This window comes from Balaenoptera physalus (assembly GCF_965194825.1).
Source record: "Balaenoptera physalus genome assembly, chromosome: 3".
Taxonomy (NCBI): Eukaryota; Metazoa; Chordata; class Mammalia; order Artiodactyla; family Balaenopteridae; genus Balaenoptera; species Balaenoptera physalus.
This window is the reverse complement of record NC_138890.1, coordinates 72,448,409-72,465,727: the sequence shown is the minus strand read 5'-3', so window position 1 is coordinate 72,465,727 and position 17,319 is coordinate 72,448,409. Positions and strand designations below refer to the sequence as shown.

Sequence of the window (17,319 nt, the reverse complement as noted above, 5' to 3'; positions counted from 1 at the left end):
TCTAGAAAGGAGAAATAGGCTTCTTTTTAACGTTTGCCATTGGGCTTGGAAATCTTCACCTCCTTTGTTTATTATTTAATTATATTTCCCCTTCTGCAGAGAAGTTCTGAAATGCAAATCCCAATGAATGTGGCATTGGGCCAAATCCCTCACAGCACTCTACAAAAACGAATTTCTGGAAGTCGATGTCAAGCAGCAAGATGCCTAAATTAAGAGGCCACTTGATCCAGAATCTTAAAAAGAAGCATAGTGTTTATTGGGGCAAGTCAAATAAATTTTGTGCCATTTGGCAAGCAAGTCATAGTTAAAACAGGCCCCAGTTACAGGTCCTGATTAAATTTTCAAGGTCAAAACCAAAAGAATGTTTAAGCAGAGCTCCCTAGAGTCTTAGTGCCAGGGCGCTAATACACCATTTTAAATAGCCTCCAAGAAGGGCTTCTTGAGCTCTAGCTCTAGTGTAATGTCAAAGTTCCACTGGGTCAGCTGCTGAAATAAGGAGGAGGTTATCAGCCTGACTGGATTATAGGCACAATGTGTTGGTCCCTTTCAACTAGCTGTGCTTCATAATGTATTAGAATATTTATTGTTGCCAATATCCAAGTTTTGATTGACTAGAAGTTGGGGGTAGGAGAGAAGGCAAAAATAATCTAATCATTTTTTCCAATTCCCCCAGTTAATACAAGACCAGACCCTGGGTCTAAAGAAGCATCATATGGCCCCTAAAATAGGAAAAGGAATGTCCTGACATTTTAATGGCCGAGTTGACAGCATCACTTTTAAGAAAAGAGATTCCAATCCTAAGAATCTCTTTAGGAAAAGAGATTCAGGTTATTAGCTGAAAAAAGCTTGCATGTAATTTCCTAGGAGAGACTGAGACTTTTCTTATTCAAACACTTGACTATGTACCTGGTATTATAAGTGTATAATAAATATTAACTCATTTAACCCTCATAGTAATTCCAATAGGTGAAGTCACTTACCTAAGGTCGTAGAACTATTCAAACCCAGAAGTCTAGGTCTATATGCATTATACAATGCAGCTATTTTTTTTCACAAAGACTTCTCAGACTAGGCAACCCAAATGCCCATTTATCTGTTGCTTCAAGGTGAGAGATGGTGTGCAAAGAGTACAGTGTGTTTGATCTGTTTGCTCCACGTCACAGGAATGGGAAATGGAGATCAAGTCTCTAAATGTCCCTTCTCCTCACACTGATTTCTCCCACTCTCTCGTCTCCACCAAGTGGAGGTCACCTTTCTACTGTTGGCTCCTGAGTGCTGGCTCTGTCTGTCTGTCTCTCGCTCTCTCTCACACACACGCACACACACAGAGCTATTACTGTGCTTCAGTGAAGCTGCACAGGGTTTGTGATCTGGGCATAAAAGCAGACATCATTTGCTCATTAGAGTTAAGTTTTCAAGACGTGTCCCAATTACTGACCTCCACTAACGGCCTGGGTTTGCGCTCGACTGCAAACCTGAAGTGGCAGAGTTCACAGTAGCTGGTGTTTGAGGATGACAGCCAGTGCTCCAGGCAGCTCCGATGAATTGTCCCCAGGGTCCCTGTACATTCACATGGAGAGAGCAAGTCCTCTTGGCTGCTGCCCTCGTGGCAGATCCTGCACATTGGCCGGTCATTGAAGGGGCTGCAAGAGAGGAAGGGGCACCTGCTGGTCACGGGCTGGAAACCACCGCCATGCCGTGGTCCTCTGGCTCTGTGTCCTTCGGACCCTCCCCCAAGGCAGCTGCTCAGAACAGACACCTGGTTTACAACCCGAGATCTACACTGGCACTCGGTAGTGGGCATCTACTTCTGTCAATACAAAGAAATAGGGGGTGACCAATACCAGAGCTGGTGGGCCCAGGGCCATAAGTGAGTGAAAAGGAGCAACGTGTTAATTTTACCTTAGACATCGATGTAGTTCAGGCAAACTACCAATCAAAAAATAAAAATCATCCCTAGCTATTAAGAAGTTGTTTTGAAACGACACCAATTGTAGTTTCTAGACAAACTGCATCTTTTGAACCAGGCTGGGACACTTTTGAATACCCAGAGGTTCCTTTCCTTTCTTCTTTCAGTGGGATGGGCGAGTGAGAGGAGGTAAACGGACTGGTGGCCAACCCTGAAGCTGCCACACAGAACTGCAGTCTGAGCCAGAGCACGACGCTGTGGCAGCTTGGTCCTTGGAGCTTTCCTAGGATGCACTTTGGGACGCTGAGGACAGTAAGCTGAAAGCGAGTAAAGGTACGTGCTACCAAGGTGGCCTCAGTCCAGAGCTTGGCCTTTAACTTGGAAACACCACCCCTGCACATTCTGTGAGGACACACAGGGTAGTGGTTTGTGAGGCAGGCTCTGGAGTACAGCTGCCTGGGCTCGAACCCCAGCTCTGCTGCTCACGAGCTGGCTAACTTTGGGTGAGTTACATCACCTCTCTGGACTTTAGTTTCCTCATCTGTAAAATGGGCACAAAGCATGGTGCCTTCCTCATATGGCGACAGTGAGGATGAGAAAAGATAGTCCAGATTACAAGCTTAGAAGAGGGACCAGCATGTGGTAAGTGCCTAGTTAATGGTAACTATTTTCACTTGTAGAAAAACTCAGGTCGGGGAAAATCAAAAAACATGGCCCTCATCACATAAGTCAGAGGCCAATGGAAGGCTCAAACCAAGATGGCCTCACTTCTCAATGGATACTGGAGGACTATCCCTCTCTGATTAATGTCTTCTTATATTGCTAGAGGTCCTTATTGGGTATTAGATTTTAAAATGTCATCATTGTATGCACCAACCCAAGGACCATACCCTTTACCCACCCTCTCCCGCCTCTTCCTGTCCCCCAAAGATGACAGTGTTCCAGGCTTATGCCCACCACTCTCTTTGACTCCATCTTTGTGGAAATGCCTTTCTGGGGATGATTCTGGGAATGAGTGAAGGCTAAAAGGGGATAAAAGAGGAAAGGATCTCCTTCCCACTTGCCAAAAGACCCCCTCATGCTCAGGGGTGGGAAAAGAAAGTGTAAAGAGTTGACTTTTTTCTCTCATTATTACTGGTCTCCGTCATTCACACTGAGCCAAATGTGTGTAAAACTGTAAAAGCTCTGGTTTACATTTCTACGTGGTAGGAGAACACACACGTACACGCACATTGGCTCACAGGTCTCAGTTGTTTCAGCTCTGCAGACTGTTCTTCCTGATCAAATGAGGTGATTGATGGCTCAAGGGTGATGGGGGCATATGCAGACAGATAACTGTCTGTCTCAGTTCACAGCTGAGCAATGATGCTCACTGCCTCATCGTATACTGAGTTCTACCCAACTGATTGTTACAAGTTTTCCCAGAGGCGGAAAAATATATATTGACCTTTTTTTTTCCCTATTTCTTCCCTTTGTAATAGCCGCACAGATTGAAAGTAGATGGCACATGGATAATGTTTACAACACGTGGCGGTGTGTGAGTCCATGTCTGGTGGCCGCCACGTCCGGGGCTAGGAGCGGGGGGACAGAGAATGTTGTGGTGTCACTAGGAGTCCTGCTGCAGGGGCACATAGGTGGGCCTGTATCTGCACCGGAGGGGTTGGCTGAATTGCTCAGACCAAGGTAAGCAGTCGAGGTCTGAGTGACTGACCCAAAGTCTCAGGGCCAGAAGTGTCAGCACTGAAACCAGCGGGCAAGTCCAGTATTTTACAGTCGTAAGTCACAGTCTCACTTACCCGTTCTGAAACTAATGGAGAAGCCAAGGAGGACCTAGTGGCCAGGCAGCCTGTGGCACTCAACCTGCCAGTGGGCAGCAAGAGCACCAGAGGAGACCTCCAGGGACAAAGTGCCGGCCTGGATAAGCCATCTCTGGGCTGCTCAGAGTCTTCTTTATGGCTTCGGTTTATCACTTGGGGGAGACAATAGTACTTCACGGGGCACAGTGTGTATGAAGGATCATGGCTGGGACGCAGGGAGAGTGAAGGAGGAAGCAGCTGAAGAGGCCCCCACGTGGGGATGTGCCAGAGGAGACTCCCCCAGGAAGTAGCTGTGGACAGCCCCCATCACGGCATGCTGATTAGCATGCACATCAGAATGTCACTTCAAAAGTTTTGCCCACATATCCAATCACTTTGGCTCAGTCATCTGAAACCAGGTGCCTCCTTCATTCTATTCTAACAAAGGGCTACCTTTGTTAGCACCTGGAGACAACGAGAATGTAATTACTGTAGTAAGGTCAACGTAACAAATGTTAAGCAAGCTACCCTGTGCCTTGTGGGATACTCCCCTGCCTGGGTCTCTGCAAGTGTGACTTTAAGCGGAAAAGTCCACAACGTTGAGTTTCATCTTTTTGCCCCATTGCTATAGAAATGACAATGACAGAACATGTGTAGTTTTTTTTTTTTTTTTTTCTCCCAGTACCTCCTCTCACCTGACACAAAGACCTGAGCACTAATTACATTCCCTTTAGCATTTCCCATCTGACAGCCCTCCGGATTGATTACTGATTCATTGATTTTAACTGTGGTACTACCTCTGGGTGGCAAGGGTCCGCACTACTGTTGACAGCAGCTGCCCGTCCTTGGCTGAAACTTGCATGACATACTGCGGCTGCCCATTCACTAGGCTGCCACAGTCCTCCACGGTCTTCATCACGGGTGCAGCTGAACTGGTGCAGTCTGGCAGCACTTCGGGCAGGTGACTGCAGCGGCTGGTTGTCATGGTAACGGACGGCAATTACTCTGCTAATGGCTTCCACATTCATACAGGATTTCCATCTAAGAGAGATCAGAAAACAGTTTACTTGGTCAGGGTGGTTAATAGAAAATGGACAATTACAGGCCACCATCATCATGTCATTATTTAATAGAAATAACAGGGGTGGCCTAGACGCGGCACATTATCTTGCTACCATTTAAAACGCGTGCGCACACTCAGCCCACAAGAAACAGTGGACGTGGTTATGAACAGGAAGGTGAGCGTGTCGGTGTCCGTAAACATCGAGGATCAGAGAGGGGAGGGCACGATGGCCCTGCAGCCAGATCTGAAGAGAAGATAAGCACTTCCCCCACTCTGGGCCAGAGAAGCAGTAAGTCTTTGTTAACACTCTCTCAAAGTTACTAGAACCATTATTAAAACCGTTTGGGGGGACTTCCCTGGTGGTCCAGTGGTTAAGACTCCACACTTCCAACGCAGAGGGCCTGGGTTTGATACCTGGTTGGGGAACTAGATCCCACATGCTGCAACTAAGACCTGGCGCAGCCAAAATAAATAAATATTAAAAAAAAAAATGCACCACCTTTCTGACTTTTCCCATATCTGTGTTCCATAACACAATTATCTGCTCAATGTGTCTTGAAAATTACTTTCCTTTAAAAAGTTAACCTATGTTAGCCTTGTCTTAAATTTATTCATGAAATGATAAGTTTGACGAGCTTGTTATATATATTTGTAAAGGACATTACAATAAATACATTAGTACTAAGTTTTTGGTTTTTTGTGTACCACTTAAAATCCAGGGACACTGCCTTATCATAGGGGAACACATAGGCAAATGCAAGAAACTGATGAATGAGATCTCTACCACCTATTAAGAATAATCCATTCTTAATTAAGGGCCTTACCTCGCTGACACATAGTCTACCATATAGAGTGCAAGAAATTCTGTTCCCAATCTGTGTGCTGTGGGCCTGAACTTGACCTCAAGTTCAAAGCATTCAGATCCAGTGGAGTAAGGAACCCCACTGCATCCAATAATAGAGCTGCATGTGATGTGTAAGAAATAGAGGACTTAAGAGAAACTTGCAGGAGGAATTCTTTATGTCTAAAGGTGAGAGGACACAGTTTCATGGTCCGTAGGGACCATCTCTGCCCAGTCTGCTCACCTGGAGCTCCTGAGCCTGGGACAGCCTGGACTCAGTGGACAGTGGCAGGCTTGATGGATAGACTGAGTTCCCGTCAATAACCAGTCTGGGTGGTCAAGGCCCCAAGTCTAAATAAATTTGCTTCCCAACCCTAAGAGCATGTTTGGAATTCCTCAAAGGGTTGTTTTCTCCCACATATTTGTTACATTTTACTCGACTCTTACAGGTTTGGAAAATAGGATCTGCCCAACTTCCAGAACAATGTGCATCAACTGGACGTTCTCAGGAGAAGAATGCAGTGTTTCCAGATGAACTTGAGCTGACACTGTCCCTGCTGACAAGCACATATCCCACAGGCCTGACCGTTGGATGGGAACGGAATCCCCTCCTTCCTGCCGAGGTGTCTGGCTGGCTCCCTTTCCTGTTCTCCTAGGCTGCCTCTAGCCCTCTCAGGGTCTGCGGTCTGGCCTCTTCCAGGAGGCTTTTGGAACCTGGCAATGGGGCGAGGGCTGTGGACACCAGCCCTGGTCTTAGGCCTGATGCGGGGCAGAGGCAGGGCTGCCCCTTCCATGTCATTGTCACGACTCCGGTGGGCTTCTCAACCCCCAGGTACCAAGCATTCAAGAACACAATGAGATGATTAGCTAGTATACTTTTCCTTGTTAAATAGGATTTGTTGCTTTTTTTTTTCCACATTGCAAAAACAAGAATATACGTTACAGAAAGTATAGAACAGCACAAAGAAAATAAAAATCACTCAAAACCCCACCACTTGAATAACCACAGTAAACTTTTTAATTTTTGGCAGGGTTGGCAGGGTGGAGTTGATTTGTAGCTGGGGCCACAGAACAAAAACGATGTTCAAAGGTCGGCTTCGAAATCTATGTCTAACCTCTCTCCCCTGGCCTGCCCTTATAAATCCCCATTGACATGATTTTAAATTCTCATAATGCCTCACAGTCACAAAGTGTAACTTCCTGGCACAGCTCTCTTGCTTCACAAGGCAACCACAGATTAAGAGCCAGGGGTGTGTTGGCAGGAAAAGCAGACACAGTGACCTTCTTGCCGCACGGAATCATTATGTCTGGGTGCAGTCTGAGAGTTTATTTTCGGGTTTTGCATTAACTCCAGCTCAGAGGGCCAAGCATTCCCTCCCTCCACTCCACAGAGCTGGAAGGAGGCAGAGAAGGGATGCAGAGTGAGAAAAGGAGGCCAGGCTGGTCAACGGTGAGGCTGCCCTTAGTGAGGGGAATGCCACTCAGACACACAAGGTTCCCAAGTTCATTCACTTATAACTAGACTAGATTAAGTCCTCACCAAAGGAAGTAGTTCTAAATGTCTGACCTAAAACTGCAATAAAATGCCCTTAAAACAGTTCTGGAAGTAGAGTTTCCTTAAAACTGTAGTTTCACTTCTGGATGATATTCTTCATTTCACTTGTCTTCTCAAAGGCAAAAGGGATATTACCCACCATCTGATCAGTTTATTCCATTCACAGAGATTGCCAGGCACTGAGTTGGGCATAAAGAAATAAAAGGCTCCTCTACCTTGCCTTCTTCTGTGAGCAAGCCCTGGCTCTTTCCCTCGTGCCATCTCCACAGAACCCTGAACCCAACTTAGGATTGAAATGATACTCGAGTCCAGCACTTCACTGAAGAACACGCCAGCACATCCACTGACCAGCACACACCAGAATAACCCTGAGATACTAAGTCCTGCACGCCACGGTGAGTCCGCACACTCCTCAAAGACCATGTCTTGAATTGAAAGTGGGGTGGGAGGGACTACACAGAGGATGGGCACCTCGATCCTGGTGGGAAGCACTGAGTTGGTTCCAGCCCTAGAGAGGGAATCAAATCAGGTGGAGGAGGAGAGAAGGAAGCACACCTCCCCAACCTCAGTCAAAAGAAGCCCAGGGGGACTTCCCTGGCGATCCAGTGGTTAAGACTCCGTGGTGCTTCCAATGCAGGGGGGCACAGGTTCGATCCCTGGTCAGGGAACTAAGATCCCACATGCTGCGTGGTACGACTGGGGAAAAAAAAAAAGAAGAAGCCCAGGGGCTGAGATCAAGGTGTGGGGCAGGAGTGGGCCTTGCAGGCTCCGGGCACCAATTGGCATGCATATGTTGCACCTCAGGCAGTGACAAATGGCCCACTGCATTTCCCTGTCTCTTTCAGAGCCACCTGGGAAAACAGCAGGCTGTTGCCGTGGATGCTAGAAAGAGCTGAGCTGTGGGTTTGTAGCCTAGCACTGGTCTTCCACTAATCTTTCCGCGAAATTTCAAGTGCCATTTGACCGTTTTCTTATCAATACCGCTCCTAGGAAGTCCACCCAAGAGTTCTGCTCTCTGGGATTTCTCAGGACAAAAAACACGTTGCTGGGAGGGAGGGGTGTCCATATAAACTTGAAACCTCAAATTACACTGATGGGAGGAGTTCTTTGTTGGCCAGGCTTGACACCTTATATAATTCCTCAGGCTGAGAATAAAGCATGATTTGGCACTGGCCAAATTCAGCTGCACTCAGTGGGAGGACTGGGAATAGGTGGACGAGAGGGAGACAAATAGAAAAGGAAGGAGTGGCTACAGAATGAAAGCCTGATTAGACAATTGTGAAGATAAAAAGGCCTGTCTGTGAAACTCTGACCCCTTTAAAGGACAGAGTACAGTTTCATAAAAGCAAGGACCCAACCAGGCTGCAGCTAATAGTGGCTGCGTTTCTGCTGTCAGTAAGTGATTTCCATGGGAACATGGCTGGCATCATGAGGATGCGTCCAGAGGATGAGGGGGAAGGGAAGGGAAGAGAGCCCTGCTCACCTGTGCAGCCCTCTTGCCTCACAACCCCCGAACCTCCATAAGGACCACAGAGTTATGGGAAAGGCTCTGTTCTTAGAGGCAGGACACCCAAGCTTGCGCCCTGGCTCACCACACACCAGCGTAAAGCATTCCGTCTCTCAGACTTTGCTGAGATTACTTGCATTTGAAATTAGGGTATTGATACTTCCTGAGCCACCACATCTGGTTGTTTGTGTGGCCTCAAATAAGATGAGACATGTGAACGTGCTCTGGAAGTTGGAATGAGCCGTGCACAGGGAGCCATGCACATGCGCATTTTATTACTATATTAACCTTTCCTGCTCTTTTTCTGGCCTGGGTTGCATCTCGTTTCCGTCTTCTATAACTGCTCTCCTCCATGGCTGGTCAGTTTGTACCCACTGCTCCCTCTGGATCACACCTGAGCCCTGACATTGTGCCACTCCATCTCTCCCCGCGGGGAGCACAAAGGGAGTCTTCCTCACATCCTGTGTCTCCTCACTCTCCGGAGACCTGTCACCTTCATATCCCCCAACACAGGTTGCACTTTTCCATGAAAATGTTTAGTATAGATACCCAATGAAAAATTGCTATTATGTTTGATATTCGTGTCTATTTGTTCCAGCAGCTACCATTATCTTAGCTAATCTAAATACACTGGAAAAGAAAACACAAGCCACACCCAGCTGCCTTTTTAAGCCTGCTTCTATCAGAACTGTATTTTCAGTGCCAAGTCAACTTTAATCTCTCAGATGTAGGATAAGAAGGCTATTTTGGGGAGGTACCTGGTGCGTTGGCATCTCTATTTGGGTATAAAAATTACCCACAGGATTTAAAGGTGAAAACAAGAGCATAAGGGTGTGTGTGCCCTGGCGCTAATCTGGCCGTGTGGGCTGCCTGGGCAGTGGTCTGAGCAGGCCCAAGCTCCGCAGGGCAGTCTAGAGCCAGACTGGACCTCCAAGTTCAACCCTAATGCTAATTCCAGAGATTTTAAAAAGTAGGCTCCTCAGGTGCTCAATATGTCCTGGAAGGGTCCTGTATGACCTCCAAAGCCAGAGTTGGCCAACAAAGCAAATCAAAGGATTCGTTCATTATTTTATCCATTCAAACAAGCATGTTTTGAGAACTTACTAGGTATTCCTAGGAAGTTTCTGGTGGTGCAGGGTCTAACCATTTCAAGTCCTGCTTTACATTTCCCAAGGGAAAGCACAGGCCACCAAACAGTATGTAGTGTTCCCCAGACCCTCTCCAGGGCTGCAGAGCCATGAGGACATGCCACCTTCCCCCTAGCAATCATGCCCTTGCCAATTCGGGGGATACCGCCCAATGCCCTAAATTTGAGGGAATGAAAGTGCAGAACTATGGAATGGCTAGATGGCTTTCTGCTCCCACAGAGCTGTGCATCATTAATGCTGTTCCAGGATTCAGAAAACTGACCTTAGTTTTACATGAGCAAATCTGCCTCAAAAAGGATCTCAAAAATGTCCTTTAGTCTCCTTTGAGGAGCTGCATACTCAGGGAGCAAGGCCTCCTCTAATGAGGCCAAGGAATGGATGATACAAGTCGGTCAGTGATTGAAAGGGGGAAAAAATAGCAATAATGGCCTGTCCAGGAACTTTCCCCTCTGAGTTGGATTTTTAAGACTTTGAATTCTAAGAACAGTCTCTGAGAATAGGATCACTCTTTGATAGAATATTTCCCTGGCTTTTCAGGCATGTTATAAACAGACAGTGCACTGCATGGCTGATGAACTGACTTAAGAGTATCCTGAATGTTCAGAAAAAACGAAGGCAGGCAGGAAATCACACACTGACCTTCCTTTCCAATGGAAATGGAGCACATGACTAATTTCAAAACCATTAACATGTAAAAGCAGCATATTTCTTCTGAGAACATGGCACAAAGGCTCTCCAAGGAGATTGCTGGGACATGATTACCAGCAACATTTAAGTTTTCAAAAACGCACCAAGGAGGCTATTCACTAAGAGTGTGTTAGCGGCAAAGTAGCTGCTTCATTAAACTTAAATAGCCGCAGCAGGGCTGTGCCTACAGACCCAAGCTACCAAATTATACATTTCTTTTCTGGATGCTTCACTGACCTCATTATGTAGAGCGGAGAGTTTGTCATTCCAAATAAAGTGACCATCCAAGTCTTTATAAACATGTCCATCAGGTGCTTGATGAGTCTGCAGAGTGAAACACTGGGAGCCCAGTGAATTAAAAAAACAAACAAACAAAAAAACGACTTCTCTTTTTGTCGTTTCATTCTTCCCTGCTATGTGCTCATTGTCACACTTACAGAGCAGAGTAAGCAGGTGAAATGCCTGTTTCCGAGCATGAAGGAATTTTTGATTTGGGGGTTATGGCATTTTATTGAGAAACGTGTAAACACCAACGATGAACCATGGGAAGAAAAAAACCCAGACAAGCATAAGGCAAGGTGGATCCAGAGAGAGTTACAGCTTGTTCCCAACGTTCTTTTTGAAACTTATATCCAGAGTTATTTATCATTTCCCATCCATGTTATTAATTCTGATTCTCAGCCACAAGAAGTATCAGGCTAATTTTTCTTCCATTTAAGATTACTATATTTTATTTTCAGCCAGGTAAAATCCTCTAGTTCTGCTGAAGGCAAATCAAGTAACAATTATCATATTTATACATATTTTTTCCCCTCAAGAAGTACTCATGAAATTAATTCAGATTTTGGAGGCTATCCCATTTTTTTCACTTCATTTTAATTATATAGAGGAAAATGGCAATTAAAATCCCACAACAACCCTGTGTGTTCAGAGACAGCGACAGCTGAATCACACTTGTAAATAACAACTGGTCCTGCACAAGGAGCCCTGCTGAGCTAGGGGAGCCCTGGGGAAACAGAGCTGCCCGGTTGAGTTCCAGGGGCTCGGGAACAATCAGGGCACATAAGAAAAGTTGAAACGTCAAGTTTAAAAAATAGAGGGGAGCAGGCAAAGCAGAATTAGATATTCACGGGATGTTACTCAGAGATGAGAAAAGTGTATGCTTCAAACGATATTCAGCGTGCCCAGTGCCAAACGGCTACCTGTTCAGCATAAGGAAGGTATGGAGGGTACGGCACACTGACCAGGATATCTGATGATACGGAAGGAAAATATTTTGGCTACAAATGAGGGCTGAATACGCTCTAAGGACTACAAGTTCTGGATTTGTGGATAGGTTCATACACATCTTCCACCAGCCTCCAAGTGAATGCCCGCCATTAAAGGAAGTTGATTTGGGGTTCATTCCAAGTCGTATCTCACCCTCCTCCACACAAACAACTCCGTACTAGCTACACAGATGTGCTCCATCTTGACAACAGCCTCCCAGAGCCTGGAATAAAGCCAGCTGTGGCTTATTTTAAGCCCCAGGGTTGCTTGGGGCTTTCCCCAGCTGCATTTCACCAAGACCATGGGGAGGTTGCAGTCTTGCTTTCTCACGGGGTAGGGTCCAAGCTCTGCATTCTGCCAGGCTCGGGGGCCCAGGTCTCCCTGCAGTGTTTGCTGGAGCCCCAAGAGACGTTTGGCTGGTGGACCTCCACTTACACACGAGGATATCCGAAGTTACTCAGCTTGCCAAGGAATAGTAAGGCAAGTGCAGAGCAAAGACCAAAACTCTTTGGATTTTGCTTTTTAGCTCTGTCTTTGGCATTATGGGTGGGCTCCCTATCATATGCTTCGTATTACTGAAAGTCCCCCAAACACCACTTGTTCTTTCCCATGTGGTCAGAGTCTCCGGGTGTTTCTGTGTTGCCTTTGTACGTACTTGGCTTTGGATTCAGGGGAACCTCTGGGACCCTTTGTGGGGGAGGGGACAGAGACCTAGTTTTGAATCAAGGAGTCCTGGCTTTGAACTGCTACTCAGGATTTACTTGGCACTCAGCCTCAGTTTCCTCCCTGACAGGCTGGACCTGGGGTAGGTATGTGCCTGGTCTGTGGTGGTCACTCGGTAACTGGCAGTGCTTAAGACTGCAGTGCAGCAGGGTCAGCTCATATCAGCCGAGGACCAGGGTGGGGAAGAGAGGTCCCTTCCAGACCCTACCTCTAATCCCCTTGCCTAGCCCACCCCTCTGCAGTCATCCTTACCACCCTACCATCTTCCCAAGCGAATGTCTTATGGGGGCAGAACTGCTGACAGCTCTGTTTTGACAGTCTTGTATGAACATAGGTAAAAAACACAGAAATGCTCCCTGGAATTACTCTTCTCAGCTCTTGGACACTGCTCCCCTTTCCCTCCACTACACACACACTCACACATACACACAAAAACCATAGTTTCTTTTTATTGGTTCCCTAAAATGTGTCCAATCTTTTAAACCATCAAGATATAAACAAGCACAAGAAAAAACTAATACTTAGCCAAGGACCAAGTTATCTGAGATTACTTTATCACTTAATTTCTTGACAGTTGTATACTCTGGATTCTTGTGGACTGTGAAATTGGTGGCAAATGGGGCCTCATTTGTATTGATACTTCCTATTTACCTCAATGCGAAGCACTTCCAAACCCCTTCAAAGGGGGCTCTCAGGCCTTCTGTTTTCTAAGTAGAGCACATGCCCCCTCCCGCACTTGCTCCTCTGGCCGTCTGTCCCATCTTGCCCTGCATCTCGACATTGGTGGTTGCATTGGTCCCGCATCTTACACAGCCCACACCCATTGGAGTGTCAGCTTCATCTGGACATTTTTTAGTGTGAGAACCAGCCCACTCTCTCCCCAAGCCTCCAGGGGAGCCGAGTGTTTAAAGTCTGCTAGAAATGCTCCAGGGCATCCAGCTTAGGTGGAGGGCTGTCTTCCCTTAGGCCACTCAACCACTCAGGAGGAAGGTCCTAAATCAAATATCTGGTCTGTTCATTTCTTTGTATATTCGTCCTTGCAAAAATAATGAGTGCGGTTCCTTAACGTGATCCCGCTTGTTTGACAGAAACAAAAACCACCTTACATGGACACTGACTTAACTTATTATCCAAGACCAAACAACCAAATATTAAACCAGAGGTCTACCTTTACTTTACAATTTTCATCTGATGGTAGTTTTCCTTCAGAACAGACAAAAAAATTACACTATTAATAGCAATCGTGAGAGTCTATTTTTCTATTTTCATAGCACTATTCATTTTCTATTCTCTAATTACTTAATAAATACAGGGGGTCTTTACTGCCTTCGAGGGTGAAAATAACAGTTATACCCCTACAGAGCTCGTTCATTTGCTTTATGGGCTAAAAAATCTCTAGTGTGTCACAAATTAACACAATGTTCCTGAGGACTGTGTTTTACTCCTGAATCTCCAATTTCACTAATAAATGTGAAAAACACATGTAGCCAGTTAAGTTCCCTGGAGACCAGCCACTGCAGATGCTGAAGAAAGCAAGTTATTCCAGCTAAGATCAGCATTCACTTTCACATTGGAGACTATTTGTCTCCCAAATTCTCCTCCAATTGCTTGACATGAAGCAATGAAATTGGTTTTCAGTGACTACCCCCAAAATCTTAGAAAACTAGTTTTTTTTTTTTAAATAAAGGATATCTTCAAAAAAAAGAAAAAAACATAAAATTTTTGATCATCAGATAATGACCTTTTTCTAATCACATCTCCAGTGGATTCCCCACCACCTCCTGAGAGAGCTGTTACTCTTTTTAAAAAAAATTTTTATCAAGAAAAATTTCCAACAAATAGGGAGAAAACTACAGTAACCCCACATATTCTTCATCATCCCAATCTAACAATTAAGATTTTGCTACACTTGTTTCACCCTTGCTTCCTTCCTTCCTTCCACCCTATTAAGATTTTTATGCAAGTCTCAGAAATTGTCATTTTACCCCTACATACTTCAGCATGAATTTCTAAAAATATGAACATTTCTTATAGAACCACAAAACCATTATCATACCTAACAAACTTAATAATTCCTTGGTATCATCTGTTACCCAAACTGTATTCAAATTTCTCCAACTGTCTTGAAAAATCTTTTATGGTTGCTTTGTTTAAATGATCCAGACAAGGTGTAACATTTGGATACATCTAAGTCCCTCTCACCTGCACACAGCCACCTCCCTTTTTCCCCCTTGCCATTGTCTTGCTAAAGAAACTCGCACAGGGCTCCTCTTAAGCCCCATCCCAATAGCTACGTTCTTAATTTTTCTTGTAGTATCATTTAACTTGTTCTTCTATCCCCTGTATTTTCTGGAACCTTACTGATTGGTTTAAGTTCAAGTTCAACTCTTCTGCAACAATAGCTCATGCTGTGTACTTACGTATTGCATCATAGTGGGCAGGCTCCTAAGATAACAATGAACCACTTTTAGTGGGTTCAGGTGAGGGCAGCCTGATTCCTCCATTGTGGAGTTCCCCATAACGTACTTAATGGTCTAATGATTGCATCCACTGATGACAGGTGCTTGAATCAATGATTTCATTTGGAGGCTACAAAATTATGCTTTTCCAATTCTAACTTCCCTTCCACATTTAGTGGCTAGAGTTCTCATGTGAAAAAGAATTTTCCTTCATCAACACTTGCAAATCTGGTCATTCTGAAATACAATTTGCACAGAGAAGGCATAATAACTGCTGAATTCTTTCCTTTGACTGCCAATTTTCAGAGTAAGGAATTGGTGCTTTAGGTACATCCTATAGTAACTGAGTTGTTTTTGTTGCTTTCTATGTTATTCTTAAAGGTCCATCTGTCTTCATTGAAATTAAAAAAAAAATCAAATCACCACCCAATAACTAACCCTTCTGCTTGAGTATAGAGAACTGGATTTGTAATGAAAAAGGACACAAAATATGTCTGAGCCCAAGTCCCTGCCATTGTGTATCTCTCTTCTCACTGGAAGGCCAGGCACTGTTTCCCTTGCCTACTTTGGTATATGACTCTTGTCTTTAGGGTTGATAGAGTCTTTCTCTAGGCTGAACACTCTCTGAAGACAGACGTCTTCTGCATTTACTGATCCCTTAGGAAAACAAGAACAATCTTAAAATCTACCCTTTTCAGCTTACTGCGGCACAGTTGACTTGGTGTCACTTGCTCCTGTGGATTTCCACTGTCTTATCATTCACTGAATATATCTGAAGGTGCCACCAGTGTAGAAGCCAGTCAGCGGAACTACACCACTTCAGACTGACTAGCTAAGGTCATCAAGTCTGTATTAGATTTTTGGGCTTCGTCTGTGACCCATCAGGAAACCATTCCTGTCCAATGAAGCCTGCAGGTGCCATCTGGCATAGCCACACCCAGCTCCAGGCTGCAATGGTGGCACATTAACACGATGGGCAAGCTTCCACTAGGGGAAGAAAGAAACTGCATGTGGGTGAAACTTGCACATGTATAAGAAACAGCTCCCTTTTCACCTTCTCACTAATAAGGGTGAAAACATTTAGGCCATTCAGAGGTATTCGCCACAGAGGCATTTACAAGTCTTCCTTAACAACGGCTGACAAGTGTCTCTGAGATGACAGGAATCCAGGGTCTTTCTTTTTTGCTCTCTAAGAGCAGAGATATTTTCTGCCCATTATTGCCTTGTTTTACTGACAGGCATCTGTCAGTTAGACATTAAAACAGAGTGATAATGGGAAGATAATATGCTGGCTTTGTCCACACACTCCAAGAGGGGAAGCACTCATGAAAAATGTGTATTTTGGTAAACCTACAGGCTCATGTGCCCATCTGCATTTCTATTAAGTTGGAAACTGAGTATAGAATAGCAAAGCAGTGAGAAGAGGAATAACAGAGGGATGGGATCAGAGGAGATTCCTAAATGGCCCTGTAGACACCAGTGTGGGGATCCGCTGCTCTGCGCAGCAAGGGGATGGGTTAGGAAATGCTCGCCAAAGAGGATGAGCAGGATGGCAGCAGTTTTTTTCTGGCTTCACTGGAACTCACGGAGAGCTGCTGAACCAGGGAACTGGCAGAAAACATCTTCCATGGCTCTGTAAGTGGAGGATGTTCACACATTCTGAAATAGCTTAAATACTCCCTTTTGAAACAGAGGTAAAAAGGGAAATGCACACTTTAAATAAACTAATAAAAGCAATTCAATTCCTACTGAGAATCTTCTAGTAAATAGTTCTCTGTCAGAAAGTAATATTGTTACTCAGATATTTGAATCTCCAGTCATACGTTCAGGTTCTGACTTCTTGGCTAATGCAAGTAAAAGCATATCCTACACGCACACACACACACACACACACGCGCGTGCCCAGTATAATGCCATCTTTTTTTCAATCGAATAAAACTTTAATTTATTCAATTAATGATTATAATAGAATGCCATGTTTATGCTGACAGTTCACCATAAAATCTTACCATTCTGTACTGAGCCATGGAGCCTAGAGACTACTCAAGTATAATCCCTACTGTGAAGTTCTAATATGTGTACAGTGGGAGGAAAATAGGTGCCATCGTGTTCAGTGGCAGTAGTCAACTTGAATAGGATAGAAGCCAGAAATCACTAGCCTCACCGGCAAAAAGTGTTACAATTTTCTTTTTAAATTAAAAAAAAATTTTTAAACATCTTTACTGGAGTATAATTGCTTTACAATGGTGTGTTAGTTTCTGCTGTATAACAAAGTGAATCAGCTATATGTATACATATATCCCCATATCCCCTCCTTATCGCACCCCTCCAGGGGGACACAAAGCACTGAGCTGATCTCCCT

General features: G+C 44.9%; 1 protein-coding gene across 2 annotated transcripts in view; it reads right to left on the bottom strand.

Moving 5' to 3' along the window:
* Window positions 1-17,319, bottom strand: part of MARCHF3 (membrane associated ring-CH-type finger 3) — a 148,657-nt gene that overhangs the window by 33,732 nt on the left and 97,606 nt on the right. For both annotated transcript variants that reach the window (XM_082457922.1, XM_082457921.1), the window contains exons 2-3: window positions 4,503-4,746; window positions 1,439-1,643 (exon numbers count right to left, since the gene is read on the bottom strand). In XM_082457922.1, the coding sequence (XP_082314048.1) occupies window positions 1,439-1,643; window positions 4,503-4,690 (393 nt within the window). In that variant the 5' untranslated portion in view covers window positions 4,691-4,746. The remainder of the gene's footprint in view (window positions 1-1,438; window positions 1,644-4,502; window positions 4,747-17,319) is intronic.